At 46.2% G+C, this 25,025-nt stretch overlaps 1 protein-coding gene across 4 annotated transcripts in view; it reads left to right on the top strand.

Moving 5' to 3' along the window:
* RNASET2 (ribonuclease T2) overlaps positions 1-25,025 on the top strand; it is a 74,266-nt gene that overhangs the window by 21,169 nt on the left and 28,072 nt on the right. Inside the window, exons 2-3 of one of the 4 annotated variants that reach the window (XM_063725089.1) lie at positions 5,350-5,409; positions 5,811-5,860. The exons of 1 other annotated variant lie outside the window; for it this stretch is intronic. In XM_063725089.1, coding sequence (XP_063581159.1) covers positions 5,829-5,860 — 32 coding nt within the window. In that variant the 5' untranslated portion in view covers positions 5,350-5,409; positions 5,811-5,828. Of the gene's footprint in view, positions 1-5,349; positions 5,410-5,810; positions 5,861-21,948; positions 22,482-25,025 lie in introns of those variants that run through there. 2 more of the 4 variants (XM_054558448.2, XM_002832966.6) reach the window with 2 other exon arrangements.

The raw sequence follows: 25,025 nt of genomic DNA, 5'->3' as shown, positions 1-25,025 counted from the left end.
TCTGCAAAAGGCTAATGGTTTGGATTTTTAATGAGAAGAAATAAAACTGGTAGAAATACAGTAATGTTGAAAGTATTTTATGAATTTTTAATTCAATAATTTTCTCAATTTTAAAAGAAGAATAACGTGAAACAGTATATGTGAGTCAGCCTCATATTTGAATACTTGTATGGGATAATAAGTTGTGTAATAGTTAAATTCCCAAGAGACCGAAAAAATGATAATTGCCTGCATTTTAAAACACCAAATTGAGGGTGAAAAGACTCAATCATTTCCTCCGAATGTTTTCTCGAAACTGACTCATAAATAAGTACAGTCTTCCTGTAGATTATTTTAATTTTACCCAATGAAATTCACTATAGAGGTTATCACTAAACAGGACATATTCTTGCATTTTTATCACATTGTTTTTGGTGACATTTCAAGAAGCTATAGTCATAATTTAGTGTGGAAGTTGTGTCGGTATTCACAGTAGGCAGATACACACAAAATAATGTCTTTTGACAGAATCCAAATGCTTCTGTCCAAATCTGCTCTTACATCTAAGAAGTAATTCTCCTTGAAAGAGCAGCTTTACATAAGCTTTAAAACTCTAATTATAAGCTCAGAAACTCAGCTCTAAATTACTTTAATTACATAAAATTGATGTAAATCATAAAGTGCAGAGAAGTCACTTTTCCTTTTGTCTGTTGGCTGCAGCAAGCATCCTAAGAACTGCTCCAATGTCTAAGCCAGGATAGAAATAGAAAGGAATGCTGTAAAAATGCCTAAGGATGAAAAATTCAGAGAGGAATTTCTGTTTGTCATCGAGTTTGTCCTGCAAAACAGTGCCTGGGAGATATACATGAATGGGCGCGCACATGCATATATACACCTACCCCACACCCCCATCAACATATACACATACATGTGTATGCTGACCGAAAAGAAAATGTTTCTCAACATGGTAGCACTGCAGTCATTTCACCAATCTATTCACTCAACAAATTCATTTCCTACTCTAAGCCAGGCATTCATTTCAGGGAAATAAGAAAAGGAATTGCCAGATATCAAAGCATTAAAAGAAAGGCGGGCTGGGCGCGGAGGCTCACGCCTGCAATCCCAGCACTTTGGGAGGCGGGCGGATCACAAGGTCAGGAGTTCAAGACCAACCTGGCCAATATGGTGAAACCCTATCTTTACTAAAAATACAAAAATTAGCTGGGCATGGAATTAGCTGGGCGTGGTGTCGGGTGCCTGTAATCTCAGCAACTCAGGGGGCTGAGGTAGGAGAATCGCTTGAAACCAGAAGACAGAGGTTGTGGTGAGCAGAGATCACATCACTGCACTCCAACCTGGGTAAAAGAGTGAAATTCTGTCTCAAAAAAAAAAGAAAAAGATAAAGAAAGAAAGGCGATGCCCCCAGCTACTGAGCAGAGTGAGGTGATATCCTGTGACTCAGGGAGGCTGGAAAATGGCTGGAGTGCTGATTCCCTGGAGGCCCGTCTTGGGAAGATTTTTCTCAGAATCCAGCTGCTACTTCAGAAGGATCCCAGAGATCCCCCCCATGCTGGGGGGACTCTGGTGGAGGGGAGGACACATGGGGGGACTTTTGTGTTGGGGGGGCCACATGGGGGGTTCTGGGGGATGAGAGGCCACATGGGGGTGGGGCTCTGTTTGACCATCTCAGCTGGGCCTGTCTTTCTGCCATCCCAGCCCAGTGCCCCATGTGGGAGGAAGGGCTCACCCAGTATGTGCACTCTCCAGCTCCAGCTGTCCCAGGGCCCAGCCATTTGAACAAATTGAAACCAAGTGAGTCTTCCCAGCAGAGGCTCCAAACACCGTGGAGCAATGGCAGCTATCCCAACTGGGCCTTTTTAGAATTCCAGACCCTCACAATGTGTGGGCATGACAACATCATCACTGGTTTATGCAACAAGGTATGAGGTGTTTCTCAAGCACGTAAAAGAAACCCACAACACTGGTCCTGCAGCTGGAGAGGAGAGTGCAGAATCAAGGGACATTGCTTAGTTGGAATTGACAGTGTTTCTGGGACTGATTCAACATGGGTATGAGTGAGGGGGCTGTCTGGGCTGATTAGTCCATTTGGGCTTAGGAAAACAGTGGCACCTATTTCTGAGATGGTCTTTTACTAACACCGTGCATTGCCTGCATCTTCCTGTGCATGGCTTTGTTTGCTCCTATCTGCAGATTGGTGAGCCCTACAGGGCAGGCTGTACTATGCACTGTCATAGCCCAGGAGAGCCACTTTCAGACCAGGTGGCTTGCTCCAGAACCCAAGGCCAGTAAGGGGCAAAGCTGGGTCTAGAACTTCAACTTTCTCTTTTTCTACTCCACGATATGACTGACGTTTAGGTTTGCACACAGCAGCATTACATCCATGGGTTCTTATTTAATAATGATAAATAATTTCTTTTTTTTTTCTTTTTTTTTTTTTTTTGAGATGGAGTCTCACTCTGTCGCCCAGGCTGGAGTGCAATGGCGCGATCTTGGCTCACTGCAAGCTCCGCCTCCCGGGTTCATGCCACTCTCCTGCCTCAGCCTCCCAAGTAGCTGGGACTACAGGCGCCCGCCACCACGCCCAGCTATTTTTTGTATTTTTAATAGCGACGGGGTTTCACTGTGTTAGCCAGGATGGCTCCTGACCTCGTGATCCACCCGTCTCGGCCTCCCAAAGTGCTGGGATTACAGGCGTGAGCCACTGAGCCCGGCCAATAAATAATTTATTATTTTGTTGACCTAAAAGAAGGAACTGAGGCACAAAATATACTTTGGTTTTATTTTATTTATTTATTTATTTTGAGACGGAGTTTTTGCTCTGTTACCCAGGCTGGAGTACAATGGCACAATCGGCTCACTGCAACCTTCACCTCCTAGGTTCAAGCAATTCTCTTGCCTCAGCCTCCCGAGTAGCTGGGATTACAGGCTCCCACCACCATGCCCGGCTAATTTTTGTATTTTTCAGTACAGACGAGGTTTCACCATGTTGGTCTTGAACTGTTGACCCCAGGTGATCCACCCACCTTAGCCTCCCAAAGTGCTAGGACACCCAGCCACAAAATATAATTTTAAGGAGTTTATGCAGCCATAAAAAAGAACAAGATCATGTCTTTTGCTGGAACATGGATGGAGGTGGAGGCGATTATCCTTAGCAAACTGACACAGGAACAGAAAACCAAATACCACATGTTCTCACTTGTAAGTGCGAGCTAAATGATAAATCATGAACAACATAGGTTGGAAACAAGACACTGGGGTCTACTTGATGGGGGAGGGTGGGAGGAGGGAGAGGAGCAGAAAAGATAACTATTGGGTACTGGGCTTAGTACCTGCGTGATGAAAAAATCTGTACGACAAGTACCCCCGTGATGCAAGTTTCCCTTCACATGTACCCCAAACCTAAAATAACAGTTAAAAAAAGTTTACTTGAGCCGAGTTGAGAGGACAGCCACCTGGAAGACTCAGACCCAGGTCACCTTGGATATGAGCTCTGTTCGGCCTTTGTTAGAAGCAGGTTTTCCAAAGCAATAAGAGGGACAGGGGGTGGGCTGATACAGCTGTTTGTCAGGAATTCCCGTTGGTTAGACAAATAAGATTGATAAACGATTGACTATACATTGGTGAACTGTGGGGTATGGGATATGGTGTCCAGTGAGTGGCCTTGCTTGGTTAGTTGATAGCTGCTTGTGGTGGCAGCTGGTCTAGAGCCCACATAGCAAGCAGCTTCAAGAGCTGATTACTTGGCTCAAGGAGGGAGGTGGGATGGACTGCTGCCTCACTCTCATGCCTCTGTGGGTCTATAATTTATAGCAGGCTCGCATTCCTCGGATAAAGTTTCTTTTCTTTCTCAATTTCTATACAGAGATCCCTCAAGTTGCAGGAAATATGGACAGGTACTCAGGCCTTTTGATTTCCAGCACACAAATTTCTATACCCTTGCCAACAGTTAGCTGCCTGATCTTTTCTAAAAGGGCTCAATGAATGCAAACGTCAAACTTCTCTTTGCAGCTAGATCCAAATGATCACCGTGCATTAATCTGTTCTCACACTGCTCTAAAGAAATACCTGGCTAATTTATAAAGAAAAGAGTTTTTTGTTTGTTTGTTTGTTTGTTTTTAGGCTCACTGCAAACTCTGCCTCCCGGGTTCAAGCGATTATCCCGCCTCAGCCTCTCCAGTAGCTGGAACTACAGGCGTCCACCACCACACCCTGCTAATTTTTGTATTTTTAGTAGAAACGGGGTTTCACCATGTTGGCCAGGCTGGTTTCAAACCCCTGACCTCGTGATCCACCTGCCGCGGCCTCCCAACGTGCTGGGATTACAGGCGTGAGCCACCGCGCCTGGCAAGAAAAGAGGTTTAATTGGCTCACGATTCTGTAGGCTGTAGAGGAAGCATAGCAGCTTCTGCTTCTCCGGAGGTCTCAGGAAACTTTCAATCATGGTGGAAGGCAAAGGGGAAGCAGGCATCTTACATGGCTGGAGCAGGAGGAAGAGAGAGAAGGGGAAGGTGCTCCACACTTTCAAACAAGCGGATCTCATAAGAACTCATTCACTTTACAGTACCAAGGGGGGATGCTGCTAATGTGTTCATGAGAACTCTGCGCCATGATCCAATCACCTCCCACCAGGCCCCATCTCCAATACTGGGGATTCCAATTCCCCATGAGATTTGGTCGGGGAACACAGATCCAAACTGAGGCAGGAAAATAGGGTTTGGAAGCAGGGAACATAAGGGCGATTAACACTTCAGCTATTACAGGAAATATCCTCTCCATAGGGCGCACGCCAAGTAAAAGACTGTGTAACTTTACTTCATCCTCTTCATTTACACAGGGTGTACCCAAAGTAACCAATGGAATATAACCTCTAGAGGGTATCTAAACTCCCAGAAATTCTGTAACAGGGCCTTAGAGCCCCTCTGTTCAGCCCCACTCCCACACTGTGGAGTGTACTTTCATTTTCTTTTCTTTTCTTTTTTTTTTTTTTTTTGAGACAGAGTCTTGCCCTGTCACCCAGGCTGGAGTACAGTGGTCTGATCTTGGCTCACTGCAACCTCTGCCTCCCAGGTTCAAGCAATTCTCTGCCTCAGCCTCCTGAGTAGTTGGGATTACAGGCGCCCGCCACCTTGCCCAGCTTATTTTTGTATTTTTAGTAGACACGGGGTTTCACCATCTTGGCCAGTCTGGTCTTGAACTCCTGACATCAGGGTGATCCACCCACCTCAGCTTCCCAAGGTGCTGGGATTACAGGCTTGAGCCACTGTGCCCAGCTGTGTACTTTCATTTTCAATAAATCCCTTCATTCCTTCCTTATTTTGTTTGTGCCTTTTGTCCAATTCTTTGTTCAAGACACCAAGAACCTGGACACCCTCCACCGGTAACATATTTTGGCAAGCCAGCCAGGAGAAGGTAGGCCCAAAGTTTGGGATTTATTTTTCTCCTTTCCCCTTTTACATACAGGGACATCTTTCTCTCTCTGTTCCTTTCCACCTCAGGACGCTTGGTGGGAAGCGCAGAAACATGGAAGCAACTGCAGGTTTCTGGCTGTGACCAGTGAAATAAGGGGTTTCCATGTGGAGGCGCCTAACCACCACCATCCTATTCACTTAAGGGACCTGAGTGGGTTGTTTTTTTTTTTTTTTTCCTTTGTTTGTTTTTCAGTCTTTTAGCGGCTGTTTCCTAGTAGCTTCTTGGAAATTGAGGGCAATTCACTGGGGTCACTCCCTGGTATCGCCTGAAGGCCAAAGAGTGAATGGGAATAATTGCCCTAACCGGAAGGGGGAATGACTTTTTTTTTTTATCTTTTCCAGGTGTGGTCCCTGATCCCTATGGTGGCGGTGGCAACTCACACTTGTTTCAGGTGACTTAAGCCTTTTCTTATGCTAAGTTCTTTCCTTGTCCTATTCAACTATCTAAGGACAAAAAAGCCCACCCAGCATCCAGTTCCTATGTATCATTACAGTTCAGGGCTGTGCTTATCAAGCTCATAGTAGGCTCTGGAGGGAAAAATGCAGAGAAAGGTCAGAGATGTCTTACAGTCTTTTGGACCCCATAGGGGGACACCCTGAGGATCCTCCAAATCTCAACCTCTCCAAAGGGGGTGCTCTCGGCAGAGGTTTTGAGGTCTAGTACTAAGCCCCCCTTAGAATTTTCTCTCGGGTTTGCAATACTGTTTAGCCCCAGTATAGTTTGGAATCTGGAGTTTCCTGTTGAATGGGAAAGTGGGATGGTGTTGCATGTATCCAGCCTTTGGTGCTGCTGTTCTAAGCAGGGGGCCTGGTTAACATATGACATGCTCCTTGGTGCTGTTTGGTCCTAGTGTTCTTTGGAATCTGGAGAGGTTTGGTCTTGAAAAATCAAGCTCCATGGAGACTGCTTTACCTGAAATTTTGGTTCACAGCCTTCGTTGGATTATCTATTGGGACAAAGTAAATGCCAAAAAGCTTGTATTGCTATCTCACAGCTAAGGTTCCAAGCTGTTGGTTTTTCATTTATGTGTGGGTCTACATGTCTAGATGTGTTTATTTGTATGTACACCTATTGTTATGCATTGTGTCTACCAAATTGGCTTATAACTAAAAGAGCACTCATAAATAAAGTAAATAAGTTAAAGCAATTTTCAAGTTCACCTGACTTAAGTATAACTTTGCTAAACAAGCTGACTTTAAAAAAAAAAATTATTGGTAGAATAAAAATAGAAATGTAGGAAGGGCACAGTGGCTCATGCCTGTAATCCCGGCACTTTGGGAGGCTGAGCTGGGTGCATCACCTGGGGTCAGGAGTTTGAGATTTAAAATGCTACTACTGCACACAATGTGTTTTTTAAAAAATGTTAAGCCAGTAAGTACTCAAGCACTAGAAAAACCCTCCTAAACATGCCCTGACATAACCCTTCACAGAGAAAGGTCCTATAAAACCAACCCACACACTACCCTTGAGGAGTAGCCTATTCGTTTTTCCTTCTTGGTGCTGACTTCTTTGTGCACAAGCTAAAATAAACTCTCTTTGCTACTATGTCTGGTGATCTCTCTTGATTTCTATCCTGGGAGATTACAAGGACCCAGGCACCTGTTACACCACGGTGCAATGCCAGCCACAGTTGGCTTCCTAAACTGGGTGTGTGGCAGGTGTCCGGGAGCATTTGAGGCCAGGGATCTAGACCAGTCGTTCCCGATTGGAAGCTTTTGGTCCTCAGGGGACATTGCAATGTCTAGAGGCATTTTGTGTTGTCACAACTTGGGTAGGGAGTGCTCCTAGCATCTGGTGGATAGAAGCCAGCAATACTGCTAAACATCCTACAGCGCACAAGGCAGTGCGCCCACCCACCCCACACCAGAGAATTACAGCCCAAAGTGTTAGTAATGCTGAGATTGAATCTTTATCTTGAGGGTCAACTTTATTCAGTATGAAGTTATTTAAAACATAACCCCCAAAGCTTTGTATATTCATGAATTCTGCTGGTCAAGAATTCTTAGGAGACAGAGTGGGCTGGTCCCTGCTCCATGATGTTTGTGGCCTCAGCTGGAAAGAATTGAGTGTCTGAGGTCACTGGTGCAGCCAGAGCAGGCCCCAGGCTTCCTCACTCACATGCCTGCCCTGGGGTCACCCAAGGGTGAGATGAGCTACGATTGTCCCTGGTGCACCTGCATGCAGCCTGTCTGTGTGGCTGGGCTTCTTTATACCTGACACCTCACAGCGGTCATCTCAGGGCTCTGAGGGTGAGTGTTCCTGCGCTCAGGGTGGGACTTTTATGATGGGACCTTTATGGGAGCCACCTAGGGTCCCTTCTGACATACACTGTTGGCTATAGCAGTCACAGCCCTACCAGATTCAGAAGGATGGAACACAGGCCCCATCTCTCCATGAAAAGAGGGTCCAATAATTTGTGACCTTGTTTCAAAATTGCCACAGAGATAGCCCTCCCTTTTCACTGCTCAGCTCAGCCGCGATGTTACCCAGTGCTTGGGCTCGGCTTGTCCTAGAGCACCATCCCTCCCACCCCTGCAGACCCGGGGCAGAAATGCTCCTGGTGTTTGTCCCACCCGAAGCCTCCATATCAAGGATGTATAGGTTTTTCTTTTAAATGTCAACAAGAAATGTCTCTGTCCCTAGACAGTGGGGCTGCTTACAGTAACCTAGGTGAGTTCTCTCAAAAGTGATTCATCTTGCTAAGGGAAGGCTCCTCTGTACTCCTCCCTCTGCCCCAGTGTGCAACCCTTACTCTTGACAGGTGCCTTCTGCTTCTCCTGGGGGCTGGAGGGGTGCACACAAAGCTACCTGCTGCAAGGATTTCCAGATGTCATGGTTCCCTTATTTATCAAAGTATAATTTTCAAGAAGTTGTAAAACACAATCCTCATACCAATGTATGAGGATGCAATGTAAGTGCATGTCAAAGACTTAATACTGATGTGGAAAAAATCAGGTGATAAAGCTAGTTCAAAGATAACCTGAAACATTGTTTATTTTCTGAAGAAAGATGAGGAATGAGATTGCTAGATACAAAACTGGTTAATGCACCTTCAGAGAACTAAAACTTAACTTCAGAAATTATATTTTCTATGAGACAAAAATAATTTGCATTTGTATCCTAGCAAGATTCTAAACGTTGTTGGAAACAGTGACTTCCTCTTCAAAGGTTCCTCTTGTCCTTTATTTTCAAAGCCTAACTACCTTGCCTCCTTGCCCGTAATTACAGTAAACAACCTTCCAGCCGTTCCCAATCTGTAACCCACATCCATTCCCAATCTGTAAACCACATCCGTTCCCAATCTGTAACAACCCACATCTGTTCCTTATTTGACGCCCTTAGTTCTGAAACTGCTCTTGCTGCTACTGGAGCCCCCACCCCTGCTCCATTTTGAAGTAGCTGATCCAGATCAGCTTAGATTGTGCTAAGTTTCAAGAAAAAGATGAAATATGAGTTGCATTTTGGCAAATGAAGAGGATGTGAAGGGCAGAAGGAGCAGAAACTACCAGCAGAGATGCTAAGATGAAAGGTTAGCACACCAGTAGAGATGTTAGACTGGGGAAAAGCCTAATTTCTAGTATTCTGAGCCATGCGCCATGGCTGGCTTTGCGTTCTGGTGCATTTTCTATTCCTGTTCCTTGTCTGCTGCGGAGCAACCTTCAATCTCTTCCCCTGTACCTGCCTTTAATGTTCTTTCCCCCGATGCTTCTGTTTGATGTTGATATTAACAGACATGTACAGAAGGTTAACACTATGATGAGCCAATTAGCCATCCCACACACAGGCTTATTAGGACAATAATGAAAGCCAAATGATGAGGACATCTGGTTTACTTCAAGCTAGTGAAGACAAGTCATAAGTCATCATCTTAATCTAGTCCAGGTAAACAATTTTGTGGTTTAACTAGCTTCCCAAGCCAAAATCAGCTCCAAGAGTAAAAGTAAATTACTTTAATGACTAACTATATTTTGAAGAAGGAACAAGATAGCCTTTAGACTAAAGAGACTCCACTTTTTAATCTGTGGCCAAATGCTTGAAAGAGATTAAAGGAAAATGCAAAGATATGTCAATATAAGAAAACAAAATAAAATAAGAAACAAAATAAGAAAGCCTTTTTATTCCTGAATTTGATTTATAAACGTCAATATGGACTCATGATATATTTTCTTTTAAAAAAACATAAATCAAGGCCGGGCGCAGTGGCTCACGCCTGTAATCGCAGCACTTTGGGAGGCCAAGGCAGGTGGATCACCTGAGGTCAGGAGTTCAAGACCAACCTGACCAATATGGTGAAACCCTGTCTCCACTAAAAATACAAAAACATTAGCCAGGCGTGGTGGCACACACTTGTAAGTCCAGCTGTTCGGGAGGCTGAGGCAGGAGAATCACTTGAACCTGGGAGGCAGAAGTTGCAGTGAGCTGAGATCACGCCACTGCACTCCAGCCTGGGCAACAGAGTGAGACTCCATCTCAAAAAAAAAAAAAGAAAAAAGAAAGAAAAAGAAAAAAACCATAAATAGAACAAATTAGCAAATAAATTTTGTTTCCTAGCTCTATCTGCTGAAAAGTGTTAGAAACAAGGACCAACCCAGGGGCAAGAAGCACCCCTTGGACCAGGACTATGACCTCTAAATACAAATTTCAACTAAAAAGAACCAGGGTTCCCTTTAACAAAATAAGGCAGGAGTAGCAATATGTGTATTAACTGATATGGAATTTGAGGTCAAACATATGACAGTACAAAACAGGACTTTAATGACAAAAAGATGAATTTTATAAAGAAAATCAAAATAAATTGTATCAAGAAAAATAAAATTTTATAAAGAATATCATGGCCAGGCACAGTGACTCATGCTTGTGATCCTTTGGGAGGCTGAGGTGGGTGGATTGCTTCGGCTCAGGAATTTGAGACCAGCCTGGACAACAAAGTGAGATCCTATCTTTATTTTTTTTGAAAGGCACAGAGTGCAAGTTGGATTGAAAAAACAAGACCTATCCGAGTGCTGACTTCAAAAGACTTATCTCATACATAATGACACCCATAGGCTCAAAGTAAAGGATTGGATAAATATTTATTATGCAAATGGAAAACAAAACAAAAAAAAGCCAGAGTCACTATTCTTATATCAGATAAAATAGACTTTAAACCAACAAAAGTAGAAAAGGACAAAGAAAGGCATTAAATAATGATAAAGATTTCAATTAGACAAGAAAACTTAACTGTCCTAAATATATATGCACCCAATATTGGAGCACCCAGATTCATAAAACAAGTACTTCTAGACCTATGAAAAGACCTAGACAGCCATACAATAGTAGCAGAGATTTTAAACACCCCAGTGACAGCATTAGAAAGGTCACTGAGGCAGAAACTAACAAAGAAATTCTGGACTTAAATTGGACACAACCAACTGGACCTAATTGACACCTAGAGAACACTCCACTGATCAACCACTCTTCTCATCTGCACACAGAACATACATCGAGACTGATCACTAGCTTAGCCATAAAGCAAGTCTCAATAAATTCAAAAAATCAAGATCATACCAGCCACAATCTTGGGCCACAGTGGAATAAAATAGAAATCAATACCAAGAAGATCTCTGAAAACCACACAATTACATAGAAATTAAAAAACTTACTCCTGAATGACTTTTGAGCAAACAATAAAGTTAAGGCAGAAATTAAAAAATTATTTTAAATAAATGAAAACAAAGATACAACATACCAAAATCTCTGGGATGCAGCAAAAGCAGTGTTAAGAGGAAAGTTTATAGCACTTAATGCCTACCTCAAAAAGTTAGAAAGATCTCAAATTAACCATCTAATATAATTCCTAGAAGAACTAGAAAAACAACAACAAACTAAACCTAAAACTAACAGAATAAAATAAGTAACTAAAATCAGAGCAGAACTAAACCAAATTGAGACGCAAAAATCCATACACAGAATCAACACAACCAATAACTGGTTATTTGAAAAGATAAACAAGACTGGCAGGCCACTAGCTAGAGTAACAAAGAAAACGAGAGAGACAAAAGATCCAAATAAGCACAATGAGAAATGACAAAGGCAATATTGCAACCAATACCACAGAAATACAAAAGGTTCTCAGAGACTATTATCAACACCTCTATGCACACAAACTAGAAAATCTAGAGGAAATGGATAAATTTCTGGAAGCACACAACCTCCCAAGATTGAATCAGGAAGAAATTGAAACCCTGAACAGAACAATATCAAGTTCCAAACTTGAATCAGTAATAAAAAACCTGCCAAACAAAAAAAGCCCTGGTCCAGATGGATTCACAGCTGAATTCTACCAGATGTTCAAAGAAGAGCTAGTACCAATCCTACTGAAATGATTCCAAAAAATCAAGCAGGAGAAACTCCTCCCTAATTAATCCTACAAAGCCAGAATCACCCTAATACCAAAACCTGGCAAAGACACAACAAAAAAAGAGAAAATCACAGGCTAATATCCCTGATGAACACAGACAGAAAAATCCTCAACAAAACACTAGCAAACCAAATCCAGCAGCAACATACACAAATCAACAAATGTAATGCATCACATAAACAGAACTAAAGACAAAAACCATATGATCATCTCAATAGACATGGGAAAAGCTTTCAAATAAAATCCAACATCTTTTCATGATAAAAGCCCTCAACAAACTAGGCCTCAAAGGAACATATTTCAAAATAATAAGAGCCATCTATGACAAACTGATAGCCAACATACCGAATGGGGAAAAGCCAGAAGCATTCCCCCTGAGAACCAGAACAAGACAAAGATGCCCACTGTCATCTCTCCTATTTAACGTAGTATTGGAAGGGCTAGCCAGAGCAATCAGTCAAGAGAAATAAAAGGCATCAAAATAGGAAAAGAAGAAATCAAAGTATCTCTCTTCACTGATAATATGATTCTATACCTAGAGAACCACAAAGACTCCATCAAAAGGCTCCTGGAACTGATAAATGACTTCAGTGAAGTTTCTGGATACAAAATCAAGACACAAAAATTAGTAGCATTTCTATCCACCAATAATGTACAAACTGAGAGCCAAATCAAGAGTGCAATTCCAGGGCCAGGTGTGGTGGCTCACACCTGTAATCTTAGCACTTTGGGAGGCTGACGTGGCCAGATCACTTGAGGTCAGGGGTTCGAGACCAGCCTGGCCAACATGACGAAAATCTGTCTCTGCTAAAAATACATTTGCCTGGTGTAGTGCCGGGCACCTGTAATCCCAGCTACTCAGGAGGTTGAGGCGAGAGGATGGCTTGAGTCCAGGAGGTGGAGGCTGCAGTGAGCTGAGATGGTACAACTGCACACAAGCCTGGGCAACAGAGTAAGACTCTGTCTCAAAAAAAAAAAAAAAAAAAGCCAGTCACAGTGGCTTACACCTGTAATCCCAGCCCTTTGGGAGGCCAAGGCGGGCGGATCACCTGAGGTCAGGAGTTCGAGACTGGCCTGGTCAACATGGTGAAACCCTGTCTCTACTAAAAAGTACAAAAATTAGCCAGGCGTGGTGGTGGGCACCAGTAATCCCAGCTACTCAGGAGGCTGAGGCAGGATAATTGCTTGAACTTGGGAGGCAGAGGTTGCAGTGAGCCAAGATTGCACCACTGCACTCCAGCCTGGGCAACAAGAACAAGACTCCATCTCAAAAAAAAAAAAAAAAAGCAATTCCATTTATGATGGCCACAAAAACAATAAAATATCCAGGAATACATCTAACCAAGGAGGTGAAAGATCTCTACAGGGCAAACTATAAAACTCTGCTGAAAGAAATCATAGATGAGGCTGGGTGTGGTGGCTCATTCCTGTAACCCCAGCACTTTGGGAGGCCATGATGGGCAGATCACGAGGTCAAGAGATCGATACCATCCTGGCCAACATGGTGAAATCCCGACTCTGCTAAAAATGGAAAAATTAGCTGGGCATGGTGGTGCACACCTGTAGTCCCAGCTATCCAGAAGGCTAACGCAGGAGAATCGCTTGAACCTGGGAGTTAGAGGTTGCAGTGAGCTGAGATCGCACCACTGCACTCCAGCCTGGTGACAGAGCGAGACTCCATCTCAAAAAAAAAAAAAAAAAGAAAGGAATCATAGATGACACAAACAAAGAGTAAAACATTTGATGCTCATGGATTGGAAGAATCAATATTGTTAAAATGGTCATACTGCCCAAAGTAATCTATAGACTTAATGCTATTCTTATCAAACTGCCAACATCATTTTTTCACAGAATTAGAAAAAAACTATCCTAAAATTCATATGGAACCTAAAGGAGCCTGAGTAGTTAAAGCAATCCTAAGCAAAAAGAACAAAGCTAGATATATCATACTATCCAACTTCAAACAATTCTATAAGTCTACAGTAGGCTGGGCTCGGTGGCTCATGCCTGTAATCCCAGCACTTTGGCAGGCTGACTTGGGTGGATCACGAGGTCAAGAGATCTAGACCATCCGGCCAACATAGTGAAACTCCGTCTCTACTAAAAATATAAAAAATTAACCAGGTGTGGTGGCACACACCTGTAGTCCCAGTTACTCAGGAGGCTGAGGCAGGAGGCGGAGGTGGCAGTGAACCAAGATTGCACCACTGCACTCCAGCCTGGGCCACAGAGTAAGATTTCACCTCAAAACAAAACAAAAAAAAGACTACAGTAAACAAAACAGCATGGTACTGGTACAAAAATAGACACACAGACCAATGGAACAGAGTAGAGAACCCAGAAATGAAGCAGCATACCACATACTTACAGTCATCTGATCTTCCACAAAGTTGACAAAAATAAGCAATAGGAAAAGGACTCCCTATTCAAAAAATAGTGCTGGGATAGCTCACTAACCATATGCAGAAGAATGAAACTAGACTCCTATCTTTCACCAAAAGTTAACTCAAGATGGTTTAAATATTTAAAAGACCCCATACTATAAGAATCCTGGAAGAAAACCCAGGACTCACCATTCTGGACAATGACCTTTGGAAAGAATTTATGACCAAGTCCTCAAAAGCAATTGTAGCAAAAATGAAAGTTGACAAGTGAGATCTAATTAAACTAAAGAGCTTCTGCACAGCAAAAGAAACTATCAACACAGTGAACAATCTACAGAATGGGGAGAAAATATTTGCAAACTTTGCCTCTGACAAAGGTCTAATATCCAAGATCTACCATAAAATTAAATAATTTAACAAGCAAAAAACAAAAATCTCATTAAAAAGTGGCAAAAGACATGAATAGACACTTCTCAAAAGAAGAGATACAAACAGCCAACAAACATGAAAAAATGCTCAATATCAGTGATTGTTAGGGAAATGCAAATCAAAACCACAACACCAACCAGAATGGCTATTATTAAAAAGTCAAAAACCCCAGCTATGGCAACATGGTGAGGCCTCCATCTCTATAAAAAAAAAAATTTTTTTTTTTTTGAGATGGAGTTTTGCTCTTGTTGCCCAGGCTGGAGTGCAGTGGCGTGATCTTGGCTCACCGCAACTTCCGCCTCCTGGGTTCAAGCAATTCTCCTGAATCAGCCTCCCAAGTAGCTGGGATTACAGGCACGCACCACCATGCCCAGCTAATTTTATATTTTTAGTAGAGATGGGGTTTCTCCAGGTTGGTCAGGCTGGTCTTGAACTCCCAACCTCAGGTGATCTGCCCGCCTCGGCCTCCCAAAGTGCTGGGATTACAGGCATGAGCCACCGCGCCCAGCCTACAAACAATTTTTAAAAATTAGCCAGGCGCTGTGGTGTGTACCTGCGGTTCCAGCTACTCGGGAGGACAAGGTAGGGTAATTACTTGAGTACAGGAGGTCAAGGCACAGTGAGCAACGTTCACGACATTACGCTGCAGCCTGGGTGATAGAGTGAGACCCTGTTTAAAAAAAAAAAAAAAAGTCAAAAAACAACAGATGTTGGCAAGGCTGTGGAGAAAAAGGAACATTTCTACACTGTTGGTGGGAATGTAAATTAGTTCAGCTACCGTGGAAAGCAGTTTGGAGACTTCTCAATGAATTTTAAAAGAACTACCATGGTCAGGCACGGTGACTCACGCGTGTAATCCCAGCACTTGGGGAGGCTGAGGCGGGTGGATCACCTGAGGTCAGGAGTTCGAGACCAGCCTGACCAACATGGTGAAACCCCATCTCTACTAAAAAATACAAAAATTAGCTGGGCATGGTGGCGGGTGCCTGTAATCCCAGCTACTCGGGAGTCTGAGGCATGAGAATCGCTTGAACCTGGGAGGTGGAGGATGCAGTAAGCTGAGATCGTGCCACTGCACTCCAGACTGGGCGACAGAGCAAGACTTCATCTCAAAACAAACAAACAAAAAAACCCTACCATTTCACCCAGAAAAAAGCCCATTACTGGCTATCTATCCAAAAGAAGACAAATCATTCTACCAAAAAGATACATGTACTCTCACGTTCATCACAGCACTAATCACAATAGCAAAGACATGGAATCAACTTAGGTGCCCATCCACAGTAGACCGGATAAAGAAAGTGTGGTATGTATATACCAAAGAATACTACACAGCCATAATGAAAGAATGAAATCATGTCCTTTGCAGCAACATGGATGCAGCTGGATTATTCTAAGCAAATTAATGCAAGAACAGAAAACCAAATACCATACCACATGTTCTCACTTAAAAGTGGGAGCTAGGCTGGGCACGGTGGCTCACGCCTGTAATCCCAGCATTTTGGGAGGCCAAGGCAGGTGGATCACCTGAGGTCAGGAGTTTGAGACCAGCCTGACCAATATGGTGAAACCCCATCTCTACTAAAAATACAAAAATTAGCTAGGCAGCCGGGCACGGTGTCTCACACCTGTAATCCCAGCACTTTGGGAGGCTGAGGCGGGAGGATCACGAAGTCAGATCGAGACCATCCTGGCTAACACGGTGAAACCCCATCTCTACTAAAAATACAAAATATTAGCCGGGCATGGTGGCAGGTGCCTGTAGTCCCAGCTACTCAGGAGGCTGAGGCAGGAGAATGGCGTGAACCCGGAAGGCGGAGCTTGCAGTGAGCCGAGATCGCGCCACTGCACTCCAGCCTGGGCAACAGAGCGAGACTCCGTCTCAAAAAAAAAAAAAAAAAATTAGCTAGGCATGGTGGTCCTCGCCTGTAATCTCAGTTTACTCAGGAGGATACGACAGGAGAATTGCTTGAATCCAGGAGGCGGAGGTTGCAGTGAGCGGAGATCAGGCCACTGTACTCCAGCCTGGGTGACAGAGCAAGACTCCATGTCAAAAAATAAATAAATAAGTAAGTGGGAGTTAAACCCTGGTTACCCATGGATGACAAGATGGCAACAGTAGACACTGGGGACTTGTAGAAGGGAGGTAGGGAGCAGAGCAAGAGTTGAAAAACTAACTATAGGATACTATGCTCACTACCCAGGTGACAGGATGAACATACCCCCAACCTCAGCATCACGCAGTATACCCGTGTAACAAACCTGCACATGTACCCCCAAATTTAAAATAAAAGTTGAAATTATTTTTTAAAAAAAAACTTATTAAATATCTATTAAATTTTTGTTGTTGTTGTTGTTTTGAGAGGGAGTCTTGCTCTGTCACCCAGACTGGAGTGCAGTGGCGCCATCTCGGCTCACTGCAACCTCCGCCTCCTGGGTTTAAGCGATTCTCCTGCCTCAGCCTCCCAAGTAGCTGGGATTACAGGCACCTGGCACCATGCCTGGCTAATTTTTTTTTATTATTTTTAGTAGAAACTGGGTTTAACCATGTTGGTAGGGCTGGTCTTGACCTCCTGACCTCAGGTGATCAGCCTGCCTCAGCCTCCCAAAGTGCTGGGATTACAAATGTGAGCCACCGAGCCCAGCCAAAATTAATTGTTAATGTAATATTAAACTATTATTTGTAAGGCAGAAGGGCTTATCTAAAGTAAAACAGCTCAGTTATGTAGTAAAATCTCAGAAGTCTAAAATGCCTTGCTTATTTTTTAAGATAAATAATTGTAAAACAGCTCAACTAAGCAGCCTAATATCCACGTGTATATGAGTATGTGTGTGTATGTGTGTGTATGTGTGTGCGTGTGTGTGTGTGTGTAAACTCATGGGTTTTTTTTCTTTTCCTTTTTCAGAGTAAATATGCTTTGAAAATTTGACATCCATGATTAAATGTAATATGTTGCTTTGCTTCACATTTCATAATAGCATGCTATTTGATCTGATTTATTCTTACTGTCCAGTTCCAAAAAGTTTTTTCCCTCTGGTTCCATCAGTTAAGTCACACTTGAAGAACAAATTATATTGTGAGAAACACATGACTGGTCTTTTCTGTTTCTCTCCTGTCCTCCTTTTGTCATGGCCACAGCTCAGAATAAAAGAGTTCCACAAAATGTGTACCACAGTGGCCAGGCTGGCATGGCAAGGCCAGAGGTGCTGGGACACCCTGACCGACATGGTCAAACTCCGTCTCTACTAAAAATACAAAAATTAGCCGGATGTGGTGGCACACGCCTGTAATCCCAGCTACTCAGGAGGCTAGGGCAGGAGAATTGTTTGAGCCTGGGAGACGGAGGTTGCAGTGAGCCGAGATTGTGCCACTGACTGCACTCCAGGCTGGGTGTCAGAGTGAGACTCTGTCTCAAAAAAAAAAAGAAAAAGAAAAAGAAGAGAAAGAGCAGGGAAAAACCCAGCAGCTGGCCTCTCTTTCTCAGCAAATAAGTAATTCAGAATGCAAAGGAGTTTTTAAGGTGAGATTCTTTCAAGTGTGACAAAGCTTTTTAGAGCTTGAGAATCCTAAACTGTGTAGTTGTGCCATTGGTCTGCCATTGGAATGGCCAGCGCCAGATATGGGCTGTTCCTACAGCCTGGGTTCCAGAGTGAAAAAGACCGTGGACCACAGTGGCATCTGACGCATAGCCAGCATGGAATGTGAGCAAATGGATGACAAACGATCAACTTCCGTTGAAGTGAGACACTGAGATTTGGGGGCGGTGTATTATTGTAGCACAACCCAGGAAAAGCTGGCATGGAAACAGGAAACCTGGGGCTAAAGCCAAAAAGAGGTTGTGTGGTGAAAGTATCTTGGTCTCTTCAGAATTAACAAGGATTTAAGGATGTCTGTTCATAGACATGGCTGTTGCCATCCTGTCAGCCTCCCCTCTCCTGAGGACATGTTTCTATACAAGCCAGCAGCATCTTTTAAACCTCATAGTTTGTACCCTTTTACACTACGTTGTGGGAGTCAATGTAATTCCCACTCTGGCCCCTGACCACCTGCTTGATGCTGGAGCCCTGTTTCTGTAAAGCTGGGCGGCTTCCGGAGCCAAAGCCAGCCTTTACAGCCGCCGCCTCTTTCCTACGTAGGGTTCTGTTTAGGATCCTGGTAGGTGGACAAGTAGTGAACAAGACAGATGACAGATGCTCCAGGTTCACATCCAAGTTTTGGGGGGTTGAGAGCTTTTCCATTTGGATGTCCTTCTTTAAGAACAAGAAGGTAAAATTGTGAATACGGAATGAGATATGGGGTCTTGGTGGGGCCCATGCCAGTGAGGGGCCTGAAGCTCCTCATTAGCTTCCGACGTGGGGGTGGGGGAGTAGGAGTGGGCAGTACAGGAGGAAGTGACAGGAATTCTCAGGGGTGGGGAGAGCTGTGTCGAAAATAAACAAGGAAGTGCAACAGGAAATGACTGGGTAGCTCCTTCAGGCTGGGTAGGACACTGCTGAATTTAACTGATAAAAATCTCCTCTCTCTGAGTTGTGGAAAATGACTTGCTGCGAGAGACCCCCTTCTTCCCCACATAACATAGATAAGAGTGATAAGAGTGATGCGGCTGGGTGCTGTCTCCAAAAAAAAAAAAAAAGTGACGGATGCTCCCCTCACTCCACCCCCTACCCATTACCTAGGACAAAGCCAGACACAGATCCTCCAGTTCCCATTCTTCGCCTCATCAATGATGAGCCAAATCAATAGGAATAACACACTTGTTAAGCAAACTTGGTGAGGCTCCTCTCTTGCCCCAAGGCTGAGGACCTTTGGCCTCATCTTGGCCTGAGTCAGTCCCCCCTGAGAACAGGCTGGCCACGGGGTCAACCTTCTCTGATCTAATGTCCTATGAAGGCAGGTTCTCATCCCACTTCTCCATTCCCAGTTCGTTCTTTCTCTCTCTTTCTTTCTTCTTTCTTTCATTCTTTGTTTTTTTGTTGTTGTTGTTGTTGACGGAGTCTCACTCCGTCGCCCAGGCTGGAGTGCAGTGGCGCGATCTCGGCTCACTGCAACCTCTGCCTCCCGGGTTCAAGCGATTCTCCTGCCTCACCCTCCGGAGTAGCTGGGATTGAGGGAAGACAGAGACCTCTCATGTTGTTTTATATTGTTTTATACTCAGTACCTGTTTTAAGAAAAAAAACAAGGAAGTGAAATCAAAGACAGGCAGCCCCGCACCAGGCCCAAAACCGGACCTGGGCCTGCCTGGCCTAAACCTAGTAGTTAAAAATCAACTCATGACTTAGAGACTGATGTTATTCATAGATTCCAGACATTGTATAGAAGAACATTGTGAAACTCCCTGCCCTGTTCTGTTTCTCTCTGGCCACCAGTGCATGCAGCCCGTCACATACCCCTTGCTTGCTCAAATCAATCACGACCCTTTCATGTGAAATCTTTAGTGTTGTGAGCCCTTAGAAGGGACAGAAATTGTGCATTCGGGGAGCTTGGATTTTAAGGCAGTAACTTGCCGATGCTCCCAGCTGAATAAAGCCCTTCCTTCTATAGCTCGGTGTCTGAGAAGTTTTGTCTGCGGCTCCTCCTGCTACGGGATTACAGTCGCGTGCCACCCCCGCCCAGCTAATTTTTGTATTTTTAGTAGAGACAAAAGACCCCCAGGCCCCTGCAATAATGGTCCTCATAACGCCACTCCTCCCCGAATCCAGATTTGCTTTATATTTGGCAGTGGTCACAACAGCCCTCCTTGACAAGGGGATGTTTAAACAGACCGGACTGTGATTGAAAGGAAAATGAGGATTCTGGGAAGTACTTTTAAGAACATTATTTTTTTAGCTTAAAAGAAAAGAGAAAAAGAACTGTGGCGTGTGCCTATATTCTTGAGAGGAAGGAATGAAAGGAGCCGGAAAGAAACAAATAAGTCGTTAGGGAAAAGGAGAACGAGAATAACACCATGACCTGTAGGAGGTCCTGGAGGAGCTAAGGAGGTGTCAGCCGTTCCCCATTTGTTCCACAGGTGGCATTTTATTGAGCACCGACTGTCCCCCATCCACTGTGCTCAGTGGCGGGGACTCAAGGTGGGCAAAATAGACACGTGCCTCGCCTTGCAGTCTAGAGGGAAAGACAGATCAATCATTTAAATATTTTGTTTCAAAAAATGGTAATGCGTGCAGGCAAGGTCCAGGCCTGTGGGACAGCGGGCTACAGGCCCACCTGCTATTTAGACAGTTACCAGTGGCGGAGGACCCCGAGGAAGGCGCAGTTTACTCGACGTGTAAATAGGAATGGCCTTAACTAGCTGTGGGTGTGCGGACAGGGAAGGGAGAGAGGAGAAACATCTGCAGAGACAAGGCCGGGTGCACAGCCCGTGGGCGGGGCGGGGGTTGCGGGGAAACCCGTGCCTTTGAAGGGCTGGGAAGGCCAGGGTGTGGGGGGAGGAGCCCGGGCCTATGGGACTGGGCCTGGCTACGCCAACGTGGGGCTGACATGAAGTCCCCTTTATCCGTGGGGGGTGGCCCGTCCCTCTGGGAGGGGATCCCTCACAAGATGACTTCCCAGGTCGCGCCCCGAGGCGGCTCTTTGCTGCCCCCACAGAGATGACTTCCGGGCTCCTGGGGCCCGCGGGGAGGGGCAGGTGAGGCCCACGGCTGGGTGAGGGCCAGGCCCTTCTAGGAATGTTGGTGCTCCCAGCACCTAGCACGGGGAGACTGGAGAGGTTTCCAGGGGAGTGGCCCGAGTAGGTCTCCTCCTAATTCTGGAGCCGTCCCTCGGGCTGCGCAGTGGAGCGCCGAGGTGGCGGGAGGCTGCGGGGAGCCTGGGCGGCCAAGCACCATCTGCAGTCAGGAGCTCCCAGGCAGCTTGCAGGGCGCAGTTTTTGAAAGCGGGTGCGGCGTGCGCGGACGGACCGCGGGCCTGCGGGCCTGCGGGGTGCGCGGACGGACCGCGGGCCTGCGGGGTGCGCGGGTTGGGCTGGGGGCTGTCCCTGGAACGTAGAGTGGCCCTGGGGCCCGCACGCCCACTTGCTGGCGGGGGATGGCGCAGACACGGGCGGTCCCCCCGAGGGCGGTCCTCACGGGTGGTCCAGGTTAGTTCGGACCCGGGAGTGGGGGAGTGGCACAGAGCTGCAGGAAAAGGCGCGGGGCGCCTGCGTGGCGAAGGAACACAGCCGCCTGACACGGCCGCAAGGCCCGCGGAGCTGCTCCGGCCTCCGCCTCTCCGAGCCAACCGCGGGGCGGGGCGTGAACGCCGGGCGGGGACGTGCCGTTCTGGGGGGCGTGTCCACCGGCGGGGGCGTGCCGTCCTGGGGGCGTGGCTCTCTGCTGCGGTGCCGGCCCGCCGGGCGCCCTGGGCTGGGAGGAAGGCAACTGATCGTGGTTGTGGGCGGACGGTGGCTGCAGCGCGGAGGAGCTGGGGTCGCTGTGGGTCGCGAAGCAGAGCCCGGGAAGTGCGCGCTTGGTGCACGACCCTGAAGGGGAGCTCCGAGGGGCCTGGATCGTCAGGGCTGCTGCGGCCATTCCCGGAGCCCGGCGCGGGGCCCGCGAGACACTGGTTTAGGCCGTCCCAGGGCTCCGGGCGCACCCGGTGGCCGCTGCTGCAGCGGAGGGAGCGCGGCGGCGCGGGGTCTCGGAGACAGCGTTTCTCCCGGAAGTCTTCCTCCGGCCGCAGGTGGGAAGTGGGGGCCGGAGGGGCAGCTGGCAGCGTCCTCTCCGCGGGTCGGCACCATGCGCCCTGCAGCCCTGCGTGGGGCCCTGCTGGGCTGCCTCTACCTGGCGTTGCTTTGCCTGGGCGGTGCAGACAAGCGCCTGCGGTGAGTTACCTTACGAGGTAAAGTGGGGAGCGTGGGAGCCGGGTCCTAGAGCTTTCCATGGGGTGAAGGCTGCAGCTCTCGGGGTCGGCGGTCGCTGAGCCCCGGGCAGCGACTGGGGAGGGCGGAGGGAGCCGAGCACGCCCCGGGGTGACCCCTGGGAAGGAGTTGGGAAGCTGAGCACGCCTCGGGGTGACCCCTGGAGGGAGTGGGTTGGGGGGAGCCCTTAGCACACTCAGAAGTGACCTCTGGGAAGGAGTGCGATGAGGGGAGTCCTGAGCACGCCCGGGATGACCCCTGGGAAGGAGTGGGTTGGGGGGAGCCCTGGTAACGCTCCGGGGTGACTGCTGGGAAGAAGTGGGTTGGGGGGGAGCCCTGAACACTCCCCGGGGTGACCCCTGGGAAGGAGTAGGGGGTAGGGTGAGGTCCTGGGTACGCTCCAGCCTGGAGCTGGACTGGAAACTGATCCCACAGACGGCTCCCAGCCTAGGACGCGACAAAGCAGGTGGCAGGCTTGGTGGAGCACTGTTCCTGCACTCGAAGTTCTCTCAGAGGTCGAAGTCCTGGAGGGGACACTTAATTTTAGCTTTCACTGCGGCGGGTGGTGAAACGACTGTTCTTCCTCTTTTTGAGTATCCTGTTCTGAATCCCTTCCCTTGGCTCGCCCTCCCTGTGTGTGTGTGTGTGTGTGTGTGTGTGTGTGTGTGTGTGTGGCAGCCGCCCAGATTAATTAGGGGTAAACAGGCGGTGCTGCAAAGAATTCCGACTTTAATTCTGTGGAAGATATCAGTATTTGAATACCATGTTTCCTTCTATTTGGGTAATGATCGGGTTAATAGAAGGATTTCTTACTTACATAGCAGGTGTGGAAAAGGTGGGTTTTACTTGTTATTTATTTTTATTTTTTTAGACAGAGTCTTGCTCTGTCACTCAGGCTGGAGTACAGTGGCGTGACCTCAGCTCACTGCAACCTCCATCTCCCAGGTTCAAGCGATTCTCCTGCCTCAGCCTCTGAGTAGGTGGGATTACAGACGCACACCACCACGCCTGACTAATTTTTGTATTTTTAATAGCCAGGCTGGTCTCGAACTTCTGACCTCAGGTGATCCGCCCGCCTCGGCCTCCCAAAGTGCTGGGATTACAGGCATGAGCCACTGCACACAGCCAGGGTTTTACTTTTTAAACACCTTAGATATATATTTTTAATCATATACATTAAAAGGTAGCATTATATTTCAGTGTTCCAGAAAGTGTATTTTCTGAAAAAGACCTACATTTATGTCCTTATTTATTGGCCATGAGGTTCAGAGCCTCTCACTGGGGAAGTCTGTGGCGTGCTGGCCCGTGCTGGCTGAGTGGGAACTGCTAGTTCACACCCAGGTGTGGGACCTTTGAGCTCTCTGCGCTCCAGTTTCCTCGTCTGTAAAGTAGAAATAGTAACAGTCTGCCTCATAGAGTTGGCTTCAGGAGAAATCAGTTAAGGTACAGAATGTACTTGGAATGATGTCTGGCTGGAAGTAAACGTTGGCATAAAACAGGCTGTCATATGTGGATCCCCCACCCCAGCCCATAATTCATGCAGCTGATATAATCGGACAAACTTGAGCAGGCAAGATTTGCGAGAACATGGTTGATTCAGACCACCAGGGCTTCATAGGTCAGCGGGCATTTTCCCAAGTTCTAACTGGGTTTGAGACCTTGGTGATTTTTCTTTCTTCTTTGACTTTCTTTAGCTTCTCCATTACTTTCTCCGTGAATAGGGGAGGGGGGCACGTGTGTGGGAGGGGGTCTCCTGCAGTCACACCACTCTCCCTGGTTTTAGATGGAGAGTTAGTTAGAAACGTCTGAGTCTTGGTAGTTTTGTTGTAAGCATATTGATAGTCTCACTTCTGGGTGTTGCTAAGCTTTCCAGCCTCAGTTTCTATGTAAAATAGGGTTTTTGCACCCAAGGGTAAAAAATGCTTTACCAGCTCTAATTCTCACCCTGCAGCTCATCCTTTTTGTTTGTTTGTTTGTTTTTTTGAGACAGGGTCTGGCTCCGTAGCCCAGGTTGGAGTGCAGTGATGTGATCTGGGCTCACTGCAACTTCCACCTCCTGGGCTTAAGCTATCCTCTTGCCTCAGCGCCTTCCAAGTAGCTGGGACTACAGGTTCATGCCACCACACCTGGCTAATTTTTGTAGAGACAGGGCTTCACCATGTTGCCCAGGCTGCTCTTGAACTCCTGAGCTCAAGCAATCCTCCCGCCTCTGCTTCCCAAAGTGCTGGGATTATAGGTGTGAGCCACCACGCTTGAACCCTTTTTTCCTTTTATACTGAGAGCTTGCATAATTAGTTCCAATGTACAACTAAGTTTTCATACCATCTTAACTATAAATTCTATACAAATTCAACAGGACTTAATTATTTACAAAAGCTAATGTGTGACAACTTGATCTTTTTACTTGGAATCTTCTCTTCTGAAATTTGATTTATCCTGAAGTGTCCGCTTGACTTGTATTCCTGTGTTGCTGCTGGCTTTTTCCATGTGTATTTTTTGCAAGCTGCG

Source organism: Pongo abelii, chromosome 5 (assembly GCF_028885655.2).
Source record: "Pongo abelii isolate AG06213 chromosome 5, NHGRI_mPonAbe1-v2.0_pri, whole genome shotgun sequence".
Taxonomy (NCBI): Eukaryota; Metazoa; Chordata; class Mammalia; order Primates; family Hominidae; genus Pongo; species Pongo abelii.
This window is presented reverse-complemented; position numbering and strand designations above follow the sequence as displayed.